Genomic DNA, 22265 nt, shown 5'->3' with positions numbered 1-22265 from the left:
TTAGCTGAAGCCGCAGGCTTGGTGGAACCTCCAGTGAAAGGTCAACAGTGCCCAATGTATTTGAGATCTGGCCCTAAAAATTTACAGAACCTCTTTTCAAACATACATGCACATCCTTATCAATTTTCAACAAAATCGGAGAAGGTCGAGTGGGGACGATTTTTAAAACTGGTCCACTTGACATGGAATGACCGTATTAACCCTTCAGGTGCTTTACAGGAATTTGTGGAATGATTAAAAAAAATGAACATTTACATTTTTTTCACAAAAAAATTACTTCAGATCCAATTTGATTTATTTTCCCAAGGGTAACAGGAGAAATTGGACCCCAAAACTTGTTGTACAATTTGTCCTGAGTACGCTGATACCCCATATATGCAGGTAAACCACTGTTTGGGCACATAGCAGGGTTCGGAAGGGAAGGAGCGTTGTTTGACTTTTCAATGCAAAATTGGCTGGAATTGAGGTCAGACGCATGTTGCGTTTGGAGAGCCCCTGATGGAAACCCCCAATTCTAACTCCAGCCCTAACCCCAACACACCCCTAACCATAATCCCAACCCTAACCATAACCCTAACTCATCCTAACCTTAGCCTCAACCCTCACATTAACCACAGCCCCATCCCTAACAGGAAAATGGAAATAAATACATTTTTTATTTTATTATTTTTCCCTAACTAAGGGGGTGATAAAGGGGGGTTTGATTTACTATTTATAGCAGGTTTTTATATTTGGCAGCTGTCACATGCTAAGAGACGCTTTTTATTGTAAAAAATAGTTTTTGCATCACCACATTTTGAGAGCTATAATTGTTCCTTATTTTGGCCCACAGAGTAATGTGAGGTCTTGGTGTTTGCGGGATGAGTTGACGTTTTTATTGGTACCATATTTGGGCACTTGACATTTTTTGATCGCTTTTTATTCCGATTTTTGGGAGGCAGAGTGTACAAAATCCAGAAATTCATGATTTTTTTTTTTTTGGGGGGGGGGGGGGGATTTGCAACAATGTATATAAGTATTAGGGGTAAAATTTATAAAGCAGTTTTATTATTCGGTCAGTACGATTACAGCGATACATCATTTTTTAGGTTATGGTGCTTTTATACAATAAAAGCTATTTTATATGAAAAATTATTATTTTTGCATTGCTTTATTCTGAGAGCTATAACTTATTTTTTCACTGATGACACTGTATGGCGGCTCGTTTTTTGCGGTACAAGATGACCTTTTCAGCGGTACTACGTTTATTTATATCCGTCGTTTTTATTGCGTATTATTCCACTTTGTTCGGCGGTATGATAAAGCATTGTTTTTTCTATTTTACTTTTTTTAATGGTTTTCACTAAAGGGGTTAACTAGTGGGACATATATATATATATATATATATATATATATATATATATATATATATATATATATATATATATTTTTTTATAGTTAACTGTGTAGTAGTCCCTCTTAAGCTGGGTGTCCATTTGAGACCCAGAGACTCTGCCACTATTCACACTAGGTAGGTTTTACCGTTAGTGTAGTTACTGTCTCACATGGGTACACCTTTATACTTTTTTGATCAAAACAGTGTTTACCAAGTACCCTATGTTAACTTAATGCACTTGCTTTTTACTTATTTTCATTAGGTTATATACACACACTGTTTTTTTCCTTTTGTTTGCTGGTTTGTGAATTAGCAAGAAAGAAAAAAAAAAAGCTTACATGGGCTGATATTACCCTGAAGCGGAGAGTTGAAACCAAGGTAAGGGTCAACAAGTGCAGTGAATGACAAGACAATTGAAGTAGAATTAACTTTTTTTTCCCATTTTATTGCATCTTTCATTTACTTAGTGTAAATCTATTAAATAGCAAATAAGTCATGGCATTATCCTTGCATCGATCCAACTTTTATAGATCTAATACAGAACATAAATACAAAATCCATCAAACTGCACAAACAGCATCTTTAATATTTCAATTGTGTCAAACTGCAGTCAAATGACACAAAAGTTATATCTTACGCTCTATCCAAAGTTCAACCTTTTTATACAAACCTTAGTAACTTCTAATCCTTGAAAACCCAAATTGAAGTACAAAATGTGCCCGAGACTAAATGCTTTTAATGTCCTAAAAAAAATGACGAACTACAGTATAAAAAAAAAAAAAAAAAAAAGTCACTGTGTACATCTCTTCCCCATTTTCTAAACGGTAAATGCAGAACTTTAATCAATAGCAAAACAAAAAAATCCTGTAGACAACCCCCACATACACAATTGCTTAAGTTGCTTTTGGTATAGAGTCATTTTAAGATGCAGGATAAGCCAAAAACGTGACAGATCAAATCAGAGCTGGAAAAGCATCAGGATCATCTGGGTTCAAGTCAAGCTCAGGCACCTAAACAGAAGCATATAGGGATAAAAAAAAAATATAAGACTTGGTACAGACATTAAACTTATGCAGTTTTTAACAGTTATATTTCTCAGTGGAAAATTTGAATCCTTGAATGTACCCAGAACCAGGGCTGGACTGGCCATCTGGCAACTCTGGCAAAGCGTCTGTAGAGCGGGAGTGCCAGGGGGAGAGAGTCGATTCTTGCCTTGTCGTGGTGTCTGCAGTCGCTCTGAGGCAAGGTAAGATTGAAGCTAGACATATCGAGTTGCACGGTCAGTGGGAGTCATGGGCTCCAACGTTACCTGATCTGTGTGCAAGTTCAAGCTGCATCAATAACTCAGTCCCAGAGCACCTGTAGGCAGCTGTATACGGGACCATACGCTGACTGCTCCTGAGTGAGCCTGACTGCAGGACATCATACACTGCATAATAAATACACATATACGTATATACAGTGCCTTGCGAAAGTATTCGGCCCCCTGGAACTTTGCAACCTTTTCCCACATATGCTTCAAACATAAAAGATAACAAATGTAAATTTTTGGTGAAGAATCAACAATTGGAACACAATTGTGAAGTTTAACGAAATTTATTGGTTATTTAAATTTTTGTAGAAATTCAAAAACTGAGAAGTGGGGCATGCAATATTATTCGGCCCCTTTAACTTAATACTTTGTTGCACCACCTTTTGCTGCGATTACAGCTGCAAGTCGCTTGGCAAACAGCTTGAGGTTTGATGGAGATAGTTTGTGATCAGCAGTTTTCAGCTCTTTCCACAGATTCTCGATTGGATTCAGGTCTGGACTTTGACTTGGCCATTCTAACACCTGGATACATTTATTTGTGAACCATTCCATTGTAGATTTTGCTTTATGTTTGGGATCATTGTCTTGTTGGAAGACAAATCTCTGTCCCAGTCTCAGGTCTTTTGCAGACTCCAACAGGTTTTCTTCAAGAATGGTCCTGTATTTGGCTCCATCCATCTTCCCATCAAATTTTAACCATCTTCCCTGTCCCTGCTGAAGAAAAGCAGGCCTAAACCATGATGCTGCCACCACCATGTTTGACAGTGGGGATGGTGTGTTCAGGGTGATGAGCTGTGTTGCCTTTATGCCAAACATCTTTTGGCATTGTTGCCAAAAAGTTCAATTTTGGTTTCATCTGACCAGAGCACCTTCTTCCACATGTTTGGTGTGACTCCCAGGTGGCTTGTTGCAAACTTTAAACACTTTTATGGATATCTTTGAGAAATGGCTTTCTTCTTGCCACTCTTCCAAAAAGGCCATATTTGTGCAGTGTACGACTGACTGTTGTACTGTGGACAGACTGTCCCACCTCAGCTGAAGCTCTCTGCAGTTCATCCAGAGTCTTCTCCTTGTTTGAGATGAAAGTTTAGAGGGACGGCCGGGTCTTGGTAGATATGCAGTGGTAGGATACTCCTTCCATTTCAATATGATGTGATGCAGCAGCAAAAAAGGCAAATGCAATTCTAGGATGTATTAACAGAAGCATACAGTCTAGATCACGTGAAGTCATTTCCCTCTACTCCTCTTTGGTCAGACCTCATCTGGAATATTGTGTCCAGTTTTGGGCACCACATTTTAAAAAAGACATCAACAAACTGGAGCAAGTTCAGAAAAGGGCAACCAGAATGGTGACCGGTCTGCAAACCCTGTCTTATGAGGAAAGGTTGCAGGATTTGGGATTGTTTAGTTTGCAAAAGAGAAGACTGAGAGGAGACTTAATAGCTGTCTACAAATATCTAAATGTCTGTCACATTGTAGAAGGATCATCTTTATTCTCATTTGCAGAAGGAAAGACTAGAAGCAATGGGATGAAACTGAATGGGAGGAGACACAGATTAGATATTAGAAAAAACTTTTTGACAGTTAGAGTGATCAATGAGTGGAACAAGCTGCCACGAGAAGTGGTGAGTTCCCCTTCAATGGAAGTCTTCAAACAGAGGCTGGACAGACATCTGACTGGGATGATTTAGCGAATCCTGCTTTGAGCAGGGGGTTGGACCAGATGGCCCAGGAGGTCCCTTCCAACTCTACAATTCTATGATTCTATGATCACTTGCACAGTGCTCCTTGGGACATTTAAAGTTCTGGAAATCATTTTGCATCCAAATCCGGCTTTAAACTTCTCCACAGCAGTATCACGGACCTGCCTGTTGTGTTCCTTGGTCTTCATGATGCTCTCTGTGCTTCAAACAGAACCCTGAGACTATCACAGAGCAGGTGCATTTATACGGCGACTTGATTACACACAGGTGGATTATATTGATCATCATTAGTCATTTAGGACAACATTGGATCATTCAGAGATCCACAATGAACTTCTGGAGTGAGTTTGCTGCACTGAAAGTAAAGGGGCCAAATAATATTCCAAGCCCTACCTATCAGTTTTGTTCAACTTCACAATTGTGTCCCACTTGTTGATTCTTCACCAAAAATTTACATTTGATATATCTTTATGTTTGAAGCATGATACATATACAGTGCCTTGCAAAAGTATTCAGCCCCCTGGAACTTTTCAACCTTTTCACTGCATTAATTAATCAGCATGTATATTGTGCATATACAGCTAAGCCCTGCAGTAGAGCAGGGAAACCGAAAAGTCAAAAGATGCTACAGGATTTTTACAGGATGAAAAGGGTGATGTGTGCAAAATAATGTTGAGAAGGCCAAACTTTTAAATTACTATTTTGCATCTGTGTTCTCTAAGAAAGCAATTGTAACAGAAACTGATCTTCACTGTGCCATCGAAGGAATAAAAGAATCTACACATCTATAAAAAAAAAAAAAAAAAAAAATGGTGAGGGAACACTTAGCTAATTTAAATGAATCTAAATGTACTGGTCGGTCTAGATGAACTGCATACAAGGGTACTGAAAGAGAGAGGAAACTGCAGAACCACTAGCCAGAATCTTTGAAATATACTGGAGAACAGTGGGGAGTCCTAGGAGATTGGATAAGGGCAAATGTTGTACCCATCATCAAAATAAAAAAAAAAGGAAAGATGCAGCCAGGAAATTACAGGCCAGTGAGCCTTACTTCTATACCAGGAAAACATTTTAAACAAATTATTAAATGGCATGTAAGTATTTGGACAGTTATTAACCAGAGCCACCATGTGCTTGCAGAAAACAAGTCATGCCAGACTAATTTCCTTCTAAGATGGAATCACTGAATGGGTGAATCAGGAAAATGTGATACAGTATATCTTGACTTCAGCAAAGCATTTGAAAAGTATCTTCTACTATCCTTATCGAAAAAATGACCAAGCATGGGACTGACAAGGTTACGGTTAGGTGGATTCATAACTGGCTCAGTGATCGTTCTCAAAGAGTGGTAAATGGTTGCATATCAAATTGGAAGTGTGTTTCAAGTAAGGTACGACAAGGCTCTGTCCTGGCCCCAGTGTTGTTCAATAATTTTATAAATGATCTAAATAAGGGAACTGAACTGAAAGTAAACTAATCAAATTTGCAGACGATGCAAAGCTAGGAGTGATAGCTAACACTAGAAAAGACATCTAGATCTAGCTTGAACAATGGGCAATGACTAAGAATGGTGTTTAAGGGGAAAATGCAAGATTCTACATCTGGACAAGGAAAACGGAAAATCTACTGAATGGGAGTAATATAACTAAGCAACAGGATGGATGAAAAAGACTTGACTCGTGCAGTCTGATTTTAATAAACACGTGTGTTGTAGCAGCAATAAAGGAAAACAGTCCTGGGATGTAATAAGTGAAGAGAGTCTAGATCATGTGTAGTAATTATCCCCCACCATTTTAAAAGTTATCAAAAAACTGGAGCAAGACCTTTTTATACTTCCTATGCACTTTATTTCAGACTTTGATTTAGTCTGCTTACTTTTTGCACTTTATGAATATTATTTAGGGACAAGAAATAGGCCTGATGCTAATGCATCGGGAGTGCGGTGAAATGAACATACGCCGGTGGGCAGCTCAGCTAATGAGCGGTGCCGCGCGGCTTTGGAAGGGGATTTGAATCCCCCACCGGCTGAGCCAATGAGTGGTGCCGCGCGGGATTTGAATGCATGCATGGCCCTCTCACCCACCTATCCTGGTATGCATGGTCCCCTCACCCCCCCAATCCTGGTATGCATGGTCCCCTCTCACCCCCTATCCTGGTATGCATGGTCCTCTCACCCCCTCTATCCTGGAATGCATGGTCCCTGAACCTCCCTATCCTGGTATGCATGGTCCCCTCACCCCCTATCCTGATATGCAAGCTACCCCTCACCCCCCTAGCCTGGTATGTATGGTCCTCTCACCTCCTCTATCCTGGAATGCATGGTCCCCGAACATCCCTATCCTTGTATGCATGGTCCCCTCACCCCCTATCCTGATATGCAAGCTACCCCTCACCCCCCTAGCCTGGTATGTATGGTCCTCTCACCCCCTCTATCCTGGAATGCATGGTCCCCGAACATCCCTATCCTTGTATGCATGGTCCCCTCACCCCCCTATCCTGGTATGCAAGCTACCCCTCACCCCCTATCCTGGTATGTATGGTCCTCTCATCCCCAATCCAGATATGCATAGTCCCCAAACCCCCCTATCCTGGTATGCATGGTCCTCTCACCCACCTTTCCTGATATGCATGGTCCTCTCACCCCCCTATCCTGATATGTATGGTCTTCTCACCCCTATTAAACTGCACACATACAGAAAAAACAAACATTTATACTCCCCTTTCTTCCCTGTGCTCCAACACTGTCACATTCTGCCGGAGACCGGGGAGGAGTGTGGCGCCGGAGTACGCCCATACCGCGATGTCCGGCACCATATTGCTGAAGGCACACTGCAAATGTGTCTTCAGTAAAATGGCGCCGATAGCGCCATGCGCATACTTGATTCCGACACTCCAGTCCTGCCCCGGTCTCCGGTGAGAAGAGAAGCGCCGCGGCAATGCTCCTCCCGGTCAGGTAAGTATGTAATCCCCCGTCGGATGAGCCAATGAGCAGTGCTGCGCGGGATTTGAATCCCCCCGCCAAGCCTCAGATTCAAATCCCACGCGACAATGCTCATTGGCTCAGCCGGCAGGGCGGAGGATTTGAATCCCGCACTGCTCATTGAATCCTGGCCACCATATCAGAATACCCATAACTTGGGTGTTGCAATATGGCAGTGCCTTTTTTTGTCACAGCTTCCAGACGCGGTGGATTGTGGGATAGCGACACAATCGCCGTAAGCTGTGACAGAGCCGATAGGCAATTATATATTAGATTGTTTATGATTACCGTATGTCATTTGGTCATGGCTCCTAAATCTGTTATTTAATTATCTTTGTACTATGGCATTTTTTATGTCTACTTTGTCAGTTTCTCCTTTGTTTTTAATATTGTGATGAGTAAAATTATTTTTACGTTTCTAAATTTTGTACTTTTTTGGTATATTCACTTCTTTGAATAGGTGTTGTATTATTCTCAGTGAATATTCTTGACACATTTTGTGATATAAGTGAGTTAATCTCACTACCTGGTTTTTTTTCTAGACAGAAAATGGTTAAGAGTTGTCCACTTGCTCTCCCGAGGCTCATATATGGTTGTTAGGACTTGTTAGCCTGGCACCCAATCATTACTGGCATCACTGTCTCCATGTAAGAAATCAGGGGGAACGCGACGCCACCAGTGTTTGGGTGCCAGGCTCACGTATCATAACGCACGTGAGCAATAGGGTAGAGAGTGCTGACCCTATTAGAATGGCGCCAGCATGGGAGGCGAGTGTTTTTATTTTAATAGGGCCAACAATAGGGAATGAGAAGGGATTGTCCTAGTAATGGGCAACCGCTTAAAGCATAAAGTTTAATAATTTGTTTCTATTTGCACAGGGACCACTAAATACCCTCATTCCCACACCAAATATATCAACTGTTTAATATCAACTGTTTTAATTTATTAAAGGAAATCTGTCACCACATTTGACCTATCTAAACTATTAATATGGGTATATAGGTTATAGAATGCTCAAAACAGTCCTACCTGTATGTCTCATATCAGCTGCTGTTGTTGCGGAGAAATCATCTTTTATCACTTTATATAAGTAACCTCTTCCAGGATCCGGGGTGGATGGTGCCTGGAGATAACTGCCTCCAGAGCTTGTTTTAAACATAAAGAGGAGTTGCCAGTGTGATTTGTAATGACCGCTCTTTAGTCTCCTTGTAACTGACACATCTGCAGGTTCCTCTCAGCTTCTATCTCACAGGCAGACAGGGTGCAATATTGTTGCAATACAGCAGAACTCAGAGAAGCAAAAATGTGTTTGCAAGATGACCAATTTGATTTCTCCTGTTCTGTGTTGCTTACTTGTCTCACAGTGGGAACGCCTTCTTCACTTAAAACAAGCTCTGGAGGCAGAATTATCTCCTGGCACCATCCGCCCCAGAGCCGGGAAAAGGTCACTTATATCAAGTGAAAAAAGATTTCTCAGCAACAACACAGCTGATAAAAGTCCAACCTGTATGCCTAATATCAGGATTCTCTAACCTGTATGGCCATATTAGTAGTTTAGGCAAGTCAAATGTGGTGACAGATTCCATTTAATATTCATCCAAATAACCATCGTGAGTGATACTGCAATATCAACATGAATAGCAACCACCTTAAATAAAACCGTTGAGTTTCTGGCCATTGAGAATCATTACAAAGGGTAGGGGCATGCACATAGTCACAGTTTGTAGGTTTCGACAGGCAAGTCCAATGTTTTTCTCACATCGGGCATCTTTGTTCAACCTAAAAGCAACCGCACTACCTTGTATCTTGTGCCGCAGCACCCAAATGCAATGATATGCACATTTGGTCTATATCTATGGGACGTGATGGGAGAGTCGGGATTTGCTGCTATCAGGGGCAAGTTCCGATAGAGAATGCCTCCCTATTGATAGTAACAATTCAGTCTGTACTGAGTTTTATATTATTTGAATCAGAGAAAGGCGTTCAGCAGATGCCATTGCCACTCGGAATAATAAACAACGGTATTACTACTGCATGACTGGCAGACTACAATAGATGCTGCGCGCAAATTCATGACATGATAAAAATTAAAATAAGTACTTTTTAACCCCTTCGCGCCGGAGCCCACTTTCGTTTTTGCGTTTGTTTTTCGCTCCCCTTCCTCCCAGAGCCATAACTTTTTTATTTTCCGGTCAATAAGGCCATTTGAGGACTTTTTTGCTGGGCGAGTTGTACTTTTGAACGACACCATTGGTTTTACCATATCATGTACTAAGAAAAACGGGAAAAAAATTCCAAGTGCGGTGAAACTGCAAAAAACGTGCAATCCCACACTTGTTTTTTTTTTCTTCACTTAACGCTAAAACTGACCTGTCGTTATGATTCTCCAGGTTGTTACGAATTTATAGACACTAAACATGTCTAGGTTCATTTTTATCTAAGTGGTGAAGAAAAAATTCAAAACTTTGTTAAAAAAAATTGCGCCATTTTCAGATTCCCGTAGCGTCTCCATTTTTGTGATCTTGGGTCGGGCGAGGGCTTATTTTTTGTGTGCCGGGCTGACGTTTTTAATCATACCATTTTGGTGCAGAAACGATCTTCTCATTGCCCGTTATTGACGTCGAGGCGACCAAGAAAAACGTAATTCTGGCATTTTAAATTTTTTTCTCGCTACGCCATTTAGCGATTGGGTTAATCTTTTTTATTGATAGATCGAGTGGTTCTGAATGCAGCGATACCAAATATGTGTATGTGATTTTTTTAATTGTTTTATTTTGAATGGGGCAAAAGGAGGGCGATTTGAACTTTTATATTTTTTTTTAAATAATTTTTAACAATTTTTTTTTTTTTTTTTTTTGGCATGCTTCAATAGTCTCCATGGGAGGCTAGAAGCTGCCATAGCCTGATCGGCTCTGCTACATAAAGGCGATGCTTAGATCGCCTCTATGTAGCATAATGACAGCATTGCTATGAGCACCGACCACAGGGAGACCTCTGGTTGTTATGCAGACGCACTGATGACCCCCGATCACATGATGAGGGTCAACTGTGCACGTATTTCCTGCCCGACGGCCGGAAGCGCTTGTTAAATGCCGCTGTTAGAGTTTGACAGCAGCATTTAACTAGTTAATTGCCGAGGGCGGACCGCGATTCTGCTGCAGCTATTGTGGGCACATGTCTGCTGTTGAAGACAGCTGTCATGTCCCAGCTCTGAGGTGGACTCACCGCCGGAGCCCACTTCAAAGGGGGAAATGCAACATGCGCCGTACGCAAAGGGGTGAAGTTATTTCAGAAGTCAACAACAGCACACATGAAAATAAGAAACTTTGTAAAAAAATCTTAAAATCTGCTTCTTTCTCTGCCAGGTCTCATCATTCATTCTTAGGTAAAATCTGTATTCAGTGAAGAAAGTTTTTTACATTACCAAGATAGAAGAGGAGAGTTGATATATGCAAAAAAAAAACAAACAAAAAAAAAAAAAACATACAGTAACTTTTTAAATAATGTTCAGTGTTTATGTTTATAAATGTGTACTCAAGACGGTCAATTTAGATTGAATGTTACAAAAAATTATGTAGCCATATTTTTTACCTGTTTATTGTATGTAAAAAGGAATTTAATATACACGGATTACAAACAGAACCTGGGTGGTTTTCACTCCCCAACACCTCCCTCCTTTAACCCCTTTACCCCCAAGTCTGTATTCACCTTCTTGATCAGGCCAAATTTTACAATTCTGACCAGTGTCTCTATGTGGTAATAACGCAAAGCTTTAACGTATCAGCGTTTGATCAGAATGTCAGTAGGGTGTGCTAAAATTCTCTAGGATGAGGAAAAGATGGAGAAAAAAAAAAATCTCCATCTTCAACATTCTGTCAGTTCATAGAGATCGAACTACACTCAGATGGTTTACGAGTGCAGTCTGACGGTTTCCACGAACTACATCACTTGCATGGCAGAGTGCAATCCAAATAGAAAAAAAAAAGCGGACATTTGCAAGTCACCATAGCATAACATTGGTCTAGGTGTGAACTGATGTTTTGTTAGCTTGCACGTGGACACAAAATATGCTTGCCTGCACTCACCCTTCGTTAGAAGACTAGCATAAAACAAAAACTTTTTATTGAGGAAAATCTGCTGAGAATCCCAAAAGACATACATACATTAGAAACTTCGTAAGGCAATGCATCCTCTCTTCTAAAACGTCCACGACCTCTACCTCTTCCACCACGTGCTGGACGAGAAAGACTTCCAAAGTTGATTTCCAGCTGAGATGTGATATCATTGATAGATTTGCGGAAATTGTAATGGTTGTCATCTTCATCTTCCTTTGAATTCTATTGACATTAAAATCCAAAATTAATTACCAGAGATGGAAATATCAATACAAGTAGATATTTTAATATATATATATATATATATATATATATATATATATATATATATATATATATATATATATATATATATATATATATATATATATATATTTTATATATATATATATATTTTATATATATACACATACACATATACATACACACATACATATATACACACACATACACACACAGACCAAAAAAACAAAAAACAAAACAGCCCTCAAACAGTAGTGCAGTTAAAAAAAAAAAAAAAAAAAAGTACTTTAGTTTTTTTTCATAAACTTTAATAGGTTCCTTTAAAAAGGGATATAAACCTTAAACCTTGGCAATAACAAGGAATCCCACATATAATACACACAATCTACAAAGAAAAAAGGTTCTCCAAACAACCATCCGGGTGAAATGAATACATTTTATTTTGACACAAGGATTATAAAAACACATGAAATAAGGAGATGCCAACATGATAGACAAAAATTACAAAACTGAAACAAAGTATCCGGGGTAAATACGGTACGCATGACCAATAATACAAAGAACTATATGTATAGAGAGGGATCTGATCGTAGCAAATAAATAATCTCTATCTTTATGATAGATGCTAACGGCACCTTCGGTACAATGAAAAATATCAGCAATAGTTAGATCAAATATTTTGAGCAATATACCACAATGGATAATGAACAATTATTGCGTACAGGTCCTAAACTATAAAGAAAATACCCATACTGTATATACGAGTATAAGCTGAGGCATCTAATTTTACCACAAAACACTGGGAAAACTTATTGACTCAAGTATAAGCCTGGTATGCTTGGCCTCCTCATGGCCCGTCCTGGTATGCATGGCCTCCTCATGGCCCGTCCTGGCATGCATGGCCTCCTCATGGCCCGTCCTGGTATGCATGGCCTCCTCATGGCCCGTCCTGGTATGCATGGCCTCCTCATGGCCCGTCCTGGTATGCATGGCCTCCTCATGGCCCGTCCTGGTATGCATGGCCTCCTCATGGCCCGTCCTGGTATGCATGGCCTCCTCATGGCCCGTCCTGGTATGCATGGCCTCCTCATGGCCCGTCCTGGTATGCATGGCCTCCTCATGGCCCGTCCTGGTATGCATGGCCTCCTCATGGCCCGTCCTGGTATGCATGGCCTCCTCATGGCCCGTCCTGGTATGCATGGCCTCCTCATGGCCCGTCCTGGTATGCATGGCTTCCTCATCCCCCCCGCCCGTCCTGGTATGCATGGCTTCCTCATCCCCCCCCGCCCGTCCTGGTATGCATGGCTTCCTCATCCCCCCCCGCCCGTCCTGGTATGCATGGCTTCCTCATCCCCCCCGCCCGTCCTGGTATGCATCGCCACCTCATCCCTAAACTGGTATGCATGGCACCCATCAGAAAACCATTAAAAAAATAAAAGCCTACTTACCTTCCCTGCGCTCCCTCGCAGCGTCTTGATCCAATGCCAGCAGCTGATTTATGCTTGTATGCAGTGCAAGGCAGTGACATCATGTGCTGCCTACAAACCAAGGACAGCTGCCGAAATACTCCCTGCTCTCCACACCAGGACTATGGGCAAGGAGGGCAGTGAATATTCATTGCTCTGAAATAGGGAGCACAGTAAGAGAAGCTGGCTTGCTGTAGCTGCCAGGCGATCACATGTGCCCGCTACTTAAGGAAATGAATATTCACTGTTCTCCTTGCCCATGGGAGTGGAGGGCAGTGAATATTCATCCCCTCAGATTGTAAGCTTGCGAGCAGGGCCCTCATTCCTCTTGGTATCTGTTATGATCCGTGTGATTATTGTTATGCTGTAATGTCTATAGTCTGTACAAGTCCCCTCTGTAATGTAGAGTTCTGTGGAATATGTCGGCGCTATAGAAATAAAATGTATTATTAAATAGCAGGCACACGTGATCGACTGGCAGTTGCAGGAAGCTGCGACTACCAAGTTCGGTATTAAAGAGCAATGAATATTCACTGCGAGCACATGCTATAGCCGCAGCAGCTGGCTCCTGTAACCCATTGCTTCACTGCTGCCCCTCCGTCTTGTGGGACCCTCACTCGAGTATAAGCCGGTAAATAGATTATACAAAATTTAAATATTATAGATAAAAATAATCCAAGTGCACACATCAGTATGGTGAGGTAGATTCTTGGAAGATATTCAGCTTGGTAGACCGCACACAAAATGTAGAGGTTAATGATTGCAATACAGAAACACTTAATGATAAATAGATGCTGATAGGCGTTGGAATAACTCCTGGATAGTGACCGCATACAAGCAATGTCAAATAAACCCAAAAGTGTAGTGACCGTATAGCAGTATACACAATCAAGCTCTTTAAGAAGATAACCCAAGAGTGTTATAACCTAATAGCAGTATATAGATAATCGTACCAAAGCATGATAGTAGGTTTAGTTACCCAGGACACAAATCGCGTCAGTGTCACCCACCTGACGAGCGTTTTGGCCAATCTTCAGAAGGGGTGTGTTTTTGTTTGTTTTTTCCTTTAAAAGGGAATTGGTCATCAGGTTTCTAGTTATTAAACTGCTGTCAGCATATTTGCCTCCTATTTAGGATTCCTGATGTTCCGCTCTATGCTCACCTTTGCCAGTGTCACAATGGAGGAAGAAATATGGATTTTTGTGAGAACTCACCGTAAAATCCTTTTCGCCGAGACGCTCATTGGGGGACACAGGTACAGTGGGTGAATGCTACTGCCACCTGGAGGCTGACACTAAGTGAACAAAAAAAGGTTAGCTCCTCTTCCGCCACATACACCCTCGCCCCGATTGCCAGTTTCATACAACAGCAGTAGGAGAACATACATAAATCAGCCTTAATGCAGATAACAATATGTCTGAAAAAAAAGGACCACCCTCACCTTAACAAAAAATGAATATTAAATAAACAAGAGCCAACTGGCTAATAGGGTGGGTGCTGTGTCCCCCAATGAGCGTCTCGGAGAAAAGGATTTTACGGTGTGTTCTCACAAAAATCCATGTTTCTCCTTCGTCTCATTGGGGGACACAGGTACTGTGGGACGTCCTAAAGCAATCCCTGGATGGGAGATTGACTCACCGATCCAAGCCACATGCACCTCCTGCTTAAAGGTGTGTCACCGCTACTTGGAGTATCCTTCTACCCAGGCTCGCATCTGCCGAGTCCTGAGCATGGATATTATAATGTTTGGTAAATGTGTGCAGGCTGGACCAGGTTGCAGCCTTACATACCTGCTCCGCCTGGTGCATAGGCGCCCACGAGGCGCCCACCGCACGAGTCGAGTGCGCCCTGATCCCTGCTGGAATTGGCGTGCCTCCAATGCGGTAGGCCTCCTGAATCATTAAACGGATCCATCTGGCTATGGTCGGTTTTGAGGCCGCGAGTCCCTTCCTGCGTCCTTCGGGGAGCACAAACAGCTTATCCGTCTGGCGGAAGGGTGCCATCCGCGACACGTACCTCCTGAGTGCTCTCACCAGGTCTAGTGTGTGGAGCGCTTTTTCCACACGATGTACTGGCGCCGGACAAAAAGGTGGTAAGACAATATCCTCATTAATGTGAAATAAGGACACGACTTTTGGCAGAAAGGGGGGAGCTGGCCTGAGAACCACTTTATTCTTGAAAAAAGTGAGAAACGGAGCTCGGCATGACAGGGCCGCCAACTCCGAAAATCGCCTAATGGAAGTTATGGCTACCAAGAACACCACCTTCCTGGACAGGTATGACAAAGAAACGTCTTGCAGCGGCTCAAAAGGAGCCTCCTGCAGGACCCTCAAAACCAGGTTAAGGTCCCAGGTGTCCAGAGGAGCCCTATAGGGAGGTACCAAATGGGAGACCCTCTGGATGAAGGTCTTCACCTGCAAATTCATAGCGATCTTCCGCTGGAAAAGGACGGACAAGGCCGATATCTGTCTCCTAAGCGAGCTCGGGGCCAACTCTGAGTCTAAACCCGACTGGAGAAAAGCTAAGATGTTGGGGATCGAAAAAAATCACATGGCGAAAACCCGTGCTCTCGACACCAACCAAAGAAGATCTTGCAAGTGCGATGGAAAATTTTTGCCGAGTTAGGCTTCCGGGCGCTAACCATTGTAGCGACCACCTCGTGCCCAAACCCCGCTTGAGTTAGAATCCAAGATTCAACGGCCATGCCATCAAACGCAGGGCCCCTGAGTTCGGGTGGCAAATCGGCCCTTGAGACAGTAGATCGGGGCGCTCTGGCAGTCGCCATGGGACATCTGCGAGCAGCTGCACTAGATCTGCGTACAATGCCCGCCGGGGCCAGCAGGATTGCTGGAACCCCCTCTGTTTTGATTTTTTTGATGACCCTCGGGAGTAGTGGCAGCGGAGGAAACAAGTATGGAAGGCGAAACTGGTTCCATGGCAGAACCAACGCATCCACGGCGATCACTTGCGGGTCCAGAGACCGAGCGACGAACACGGGCACTTTGGCGTTCACCCTGGAGGCCATCAGATCCACATCCGGTGTTCCCCACCGTTGGCAAATCTGCTGGAAAACCTCGGGGTGCAGAGACCATTCCCCGGATGCAACACCCTGCCGACTGAGGAAGTCCGCCGCCCAATTTTCCATGCCTGGAATGTTGACTGCCGAAATTACAGAGTGGTTCCTCTCGGCCCAGAGGAGTACGTGTTCCACCTCGTGCATGGTTGCCCTGCTCCGAGTGCCCCCCAGATGATTTACGTTCGCCACCGCTGTGGCATTGTCCGACTAAATCCGAACAGGGCGGCCTGCCAGCAAGTGCTGGAACTGTTCCAGCGTTAACCGAACCGCTCGTATCTCCAACAAGTTGATCGGTAGGCGTGCTTCCTGCTGCGACCATCGTCCCTGAGTCGTGTGGCGGCGAAAAACCGCTTCCCAGTCGAGGAGGCTCACGTCGGTTGTGACCACCGACCATTGCTCCGGGGGAAAAAGTCTCCCCTGCAGAAGGGAGGAACTGTGCGTCCACCACCGTAGGGACTGCCTGACTTGGAAGGACAACCGACACCGGATATCGAGCGTGAAAGGGCTCTTGTCCCAGGCTGACAAGAGGGCGTGCTGCAGGGGACGAAGATGAAGTTGGGCAAACGGAATCGCTTCCATTGCCGCCACCATCTTTCCTAACAATCTCATCCCAAATCGAATGGTGTGAGGGACTGGCTGCAGAAGCTTTCGGACCCCTTGCTGAAGCGCTAGTGCCTTGTTCTGAGGGAGAATTACCAACCCTCGGGAGGTATCGAAAATCATCCCTAAAAAAGAAGTCCTCTGGGCTGGGACAAGGGACAATTTTTTTCTGTTGATCAACCATCCTAAACAAGAAAGGGTGTCCAGCGTGATGCTGATGTTCTCCTCGCATGCCCAAATGAGGGACCCTTCACCAAAAGGTCGTCTAAGTATGGCAAGACGACTATGCCCTGGGAGTGTAGGATGGCCATGACAACTGCCATTACCTTTGTGAACACTCTGGGGGCAGTGGCTAGCCCAAAGGGCAGTGCTACAAACTGGAAATGCCGACCATCGATGGCAAAACGTAGGAACCTCTGATGCGGAGGAAAAATAGGGATATGTAGATAGGCATCCTGGATGCTGATCGACGCCAAGTATTCTCCCTGTTCCATGGCCGATATTACTGAACGGAGGGATTCCATTCGAAAATGTTTGATCCTGATAAACTTGTTCAGGAGCTTTAAGTCCAGCACTGGCCTGACTGACCCGTCTTTTTTGGGGACTGCGAACAGATTGGAATAAAATCCCTGAGCCTTCTCGTGCTCTGTTACGGGAACAATGACCCCGTTGCGCAGGAGTAAATTGACAGCCCTTAGCAGCGCCCTTGCCCAGAGCTCCACTTTGGGGAGTCAGGACAGAAAAAAACATTTTGGTGGGTACCTGAAACTATCTTGTATCCTGAGGACACCAGTTCCGACACCCATGAGTCGTGTGCTATCGTGCTCCAGAGGTGGCAAAACTGGAGCAGGCGGCCGCCTACTCTGCCGTCCTCGGGTACCGAGTGCGCCGAGTCATTTGGCTGAGTATCTTTGGGACCTGGTCCCCCTCGGCCTGGGCTGGTGAGCTCACATCCTACCCAGTGGGTTGGCTCTATATGTGACCTGCCGGTCCTTGTCTTGGTTGTAGCGAGCTGGCACGGCAGAATTGGCTGCTGCCTTCCACCCGGGGTTACGGAAAACCCAAAACCGTGCCTGAGGTTGGCAAAATGGTGGTTTGACCCTCTGTTGTGGGAGAAAACTGCTTTTCCCTCCAGTAGCATCTGCAATGAGCTGGTCTAATTTCTCCCCAAATAGACGACCACCTTGAAACGGAAGGGAAGTGAGCGACTTCTTGGAAAACGAATCTGCCCGCCACATCCTCAACCAAAGGGCCCTCCTAATGGCGATTGCGTTTGCAGCTGCCAGTGCTGCACAATTGGCCGCATCCAGGGAAGCGTTGATCAAGTAGTCACCGACCATGGCAATCTGACTCGCAATTTCCGACACCTCCGTCGGTAGATCCCTATCCTGCAGAACCTTATTCAATGATTCTGACCATGACATCATGGCCTTGGCTACCCATGTTAGTGCGAACGAGGGAGAAAGAGCTGACCCTGATGCTTCATATACAGAGCGGGCCAAGTTCTCTATGAGCCGATCCATGGGGTCTTCAATCGAAAAACCACTAGGCACAGATAACAAGGTTTTCGAGGCCAAGCGTAAGACTGGCGGGTCCACCACTGGGGATTCCGCCCATTTCTTACAGAGCTCCGGTGCAAACGGATACCTTGCTTCCAACATTTTCTGGCCTGAGAAACGCTTGTCCGGTCGTTCTCTATGACGCTGCACTATGTCCTCGAACTCTGGGTGAGTGCAAAATACCCTATGCGGTCGATGCCCGCTTAAAGGCCACCTTATGGCCTGAAGCCATGGAGAAGTCATCCTCGATTCCTAAAGTCTGATTGACCGCTTTGATGAGACTGTCGACAGTTTCCCGACACCCTGGAGTATCTAGGTCCAGGGGCTCGTCTGCGTCATCATCTGAACCCTGCTCGTCCTCGGAAAATGGTGACGGAGAACGAGACGCCACACTCACAGATGCCGAAGCACCGGATGGTCCCGGGGACACTGTGTGGATTCTTTTCTTATGCGCCTGCTTAGCACGATCAAGGCCCCTGCAGGCCGGAGGCTCTTGTGAGGTGGACGACCCCGCCGTCTCTACCCCTATCTGGTGCTTGAAGGGTCTCGATCGCTCTTGTCAAAGAAGCCATAGACCGTGATAATGATAAGGCCCATTCCAGGGGATCTGAATCCCTGACGCAGGGGGGGCTCCTGGGGCACGCTCGGAGTCACAGGCGTCACATAATTTTTTGGTCTGTGCTCATGGAAACATACTTCCACAGGAGATGCATGCGGTATAAAGGAATGTGTGCGTCTTCCCTTTTTCGGCCACATTACTGCCAGGCTAGACACTCACGAATACCGCCTATATGATGGGAGCTGAGGGGGGAGGAAGAGAAGGAGCAGCACCCCTAACTGCATGTAACGTGGCCTCTAGGGTCGGGTTCACTCTTACCCCGATCCTGTGTCCCCCGACTCCGCTGCGTGCTCCTGCCTCCTGCGTCCTCAACTCCTCTAAGTAGGCCACCACGTCTTCTCCCGGTCGCAGCCTAGGAGTGAAGCCGGGAGCACAATTTGTTCGGCTTCCGCCCTAGTCACCGGGGGGGCGGGTGTCGGAAATGACGTCACGCCAGAAGGGCGGGACTTCCTCCCCACAGACTAGCTCTCGGCCGGAGACTGTCAGCCTCCAGGTGGCAGTAGCATACACCCACAGTACCCCCAATGAGACGACGGAGAAAAAGACCAGGTTTTTCAAGGTATCCGCTGACCACACAAGGACAGAAATATTCTTCAAAGCTTTATTGTGCCGACGCGTTTCGTGGCAAATCTGACACTTCCTCAGGGCCAAAGAATTCTTTAGCCCTAAGGAAGCGGCAGATTTGCCACGAAACGCGTCGGCACAATAAAGCTTTGAAGAATATTTCTGTCCTTGTGTGGTCAGCGTGGATACATTGAAAAACCTGATCTTTTTCTTCCTCCATACATTGGTATCTACGGGAGTCTGCAGCGACCACTGGTTCCTTTTACATTCTGCAAGGGGTTGTGACTGTTCACAACCTGTAAAGGTGAGTGCAGTAACAGTGTATTGTCACCCCCCAAAAAAAAAAATCACTTTTATCGCCCTATATGCGCTCTCTTTCCATAATTTCACCTTTGCCAGTGGCAAACGTGGTCCATATCCACCTATTAGACCATTTGATTATCATCTTTCAAATGCAATCAATGGCAAAGGGAGTGGGGTTAGGAAATGCCAAATTAATAACAGGGTCCAGGCTAGTTAACTGACAGCAGGTGCCAAAAGTGGTCCATATCCACCTATCAGACTGCTCGGCACTAACTGCCATACAGGGAGAAATTATTTATAAAGATAATTGTTTTAGATGTCTGCCAGGGGGGCAGCGGCACATGGAGTGGATGGTTAGGAATCCAATTAGAAGGCACAAAACTCCTAGAATAAACTGCTGCCAGCATGTTAAAAACAAACCTGCCATCAGGTTTCCAGTTAATGAGAAAATTATTCACCCAAATATTTTATCCGGTTAACATTTTATGTTATTGGTAGCACCAGGTTTCTGCTTTAAGGCTGTTGTCTTTTGTGTATGGCATTGCCTGTTAAGCACTTGTCTTCATTATATTAGTATCAGAGATACTTTATACTGGTCATTGTTCAACTACTATGGGGTGATAATTTATGGTTCTGCACACCCTACAGTGTTTTGGCGCTTTTAGAACAATGCAGAAAACTGCTTAAAAGGCAAAGCCATACACCAAAGACTGAACGCTACATCCATGGGATAACTACTACGGATCTTTCATGATGCAGCCACACTATGAACTTAACGAACACATATGGTGATGGCAACTTACCATCTCTCACTTTAGTATGCCATTTATATTTTGTTCTACTTAGCAACTTTATTTTTTTATTCTGTGATATAGCCATCCTTTTCCTATGAGGCGCTTTTTAAGTTTGCAGTTATTGGTAGCAATTTAATCAATGTACTGCTTTGAACCCAAAGCCCATTTTCACCTTCCTGACCAGGCCAAATTTCACAATTCTGACCAGTGTCATTTTATGATGTAATAACTCTGGAACGTTTCAACAGATCGCACGGATTCTGAGAACGTTCTTTAGTGATACATTGTATTTTATGATAGTGGTAAATTTAGGCCAATGTTTTTTGCAGTATTACATTACTCTATATATGATAGGCCCCATATAATGCTCCATACAGTATATGATGGGCCCCATATATTGCTTTATATATAATGGGCCCCATATGAATGTTTTAGTATCTGTTGGGCCCCCTATAATGCACCAAACATTAAAAAAAAAAAATAATAATGAAATACCTCTCCTCGCTGGCTGTTGCTCTGCACTTTTTAGTGCAGCCGTCTTAACGCTCTCTGCATTGACAATTCAGGCAGAGGGCGCACACTAGTTATGTCATCGCATCCTCTGACCTACTACATCACAGAGTCAGGACATGCGGAAGCTGCCGCAGCAGAGGAACGGGGAGAGGTAAGTATTGCAAGTTCTGGTGCCCTGAGCAAGCAAGGGGGTCCTCCCACTCATGAGCACTGGCACCAGGCCCCCATAGCGTGTCGGTGCCCCTAACGGCAAGTGGGCCCCCAGCCTGCTCAGGGCTCCGGCACTTGCCCGGGTGCTGACGCCGGCCCTGATGAAACACCATATAAGGTGGAACACTACTATTTGGGAACACTGCAGGGCTCGGAAGGGAAAGAGCGCCATTTTACTTTTGGAGCGCAAATTGGCTGGAATAGATAGCGGACACAGAGTTGCATTTGCAGAGCCCCTGGTGTGGCAAAACAGTGGAAACACAACAAAAGTGACCCCATTTTGAAAACTACACCTCTCAAGGAATACATCTAGGGGTGTAGTAACCATCTTTAACCTGCAGACGATTCACAATTGTATAACATTAGGCTGAATAAACGGAAAATTACCATTTTTTCCACTGAAATTATGCTTGGTTTTCAATTTTCAAAAGGGATAAGAGAAAATGAATGGTACAATTTGTTACGCAATTTCACCTGAGTAAAACAATACCTCATATGTGGTCAAATACTACTTTTGAGGCACAGTGCGAAACTCAGAATGGAAGAAGTGCCATATTAGAGTTCAGATTTTGCTGGAATGGTTTGCGGGTGCCATGTCACATTAGCAAAGTCCCTGAGGTGCCAGAATAGCAGAACTCCATCCCCCCCTTAAGAGGCATCATTGAATTCATCTAGGGGGTGCAGTGAGCATATTGACACCACACGTGGTGTCACAGAAGAGGAAAAAAAAAAAAAAAAAAGACCTGTTGTACAATTTCTACTGAGTGCGCCAATTCCCCACATGTTATCGAAAAATACTTTTCATGTGCAGTGGAAAGCGCAGACTGGAAGTA

At 44.2% G+C, this 22265-nt stretch overlaps 1 protein-coding gene across 3 annotated transcripts in view; it reads right to left on the bottom strand.

The window, feature by feature from the left end:
• Positions 1 to 1794: 1794 nt before the first annotated feature.
• The window catches only part of LOC141089037 (intracellular hyaluronan-binding protein 4.S-like), a 133132-nt gene continuing 112661 nt past the window's right edge, over positions 1795 to 22265 (bottom strand). For all 3 annotated transcript variants that reach the window (XM_073575299.1, XM_073575300.1, XM_073575301.1), the window contains 2 exons: positions 11534 to 11707; positions 1795 to 2385 (listed from right to left, as the gene is read on the bottom strand). In XM_073575299.1, the coding sequence (XP_073431400.1) occupies positions 2329 to 2385; positions 11534 to 11707 (231 nt within the window). In that variant the 3' untranslated portion in view covers positions 1795 to 2328. The remainder of the gene's footprint in view (positions 2386 to 11533; positions 11708 to 22265) is intronic.

The sequence above is a fragment of the Dendrobates tinctorius genome, unplaced genomic scaffold (assembly GCF_039654945.1).
Source record: "Dendrobates tinctorius isolate UK_male_01 unplaced genomic scaffold, ASM3965494v1 ptg000044l, whole genome shotgun sequence".
NCBI lineage: Eukaryota > Metazoa > Chordata > Amphibia > Anura > Dendrobatidae > Dendrobates > Dendrobates tinctorius.
This window is presented reverse-complemented; position numbering and strand designations above follow the sequence as displayed.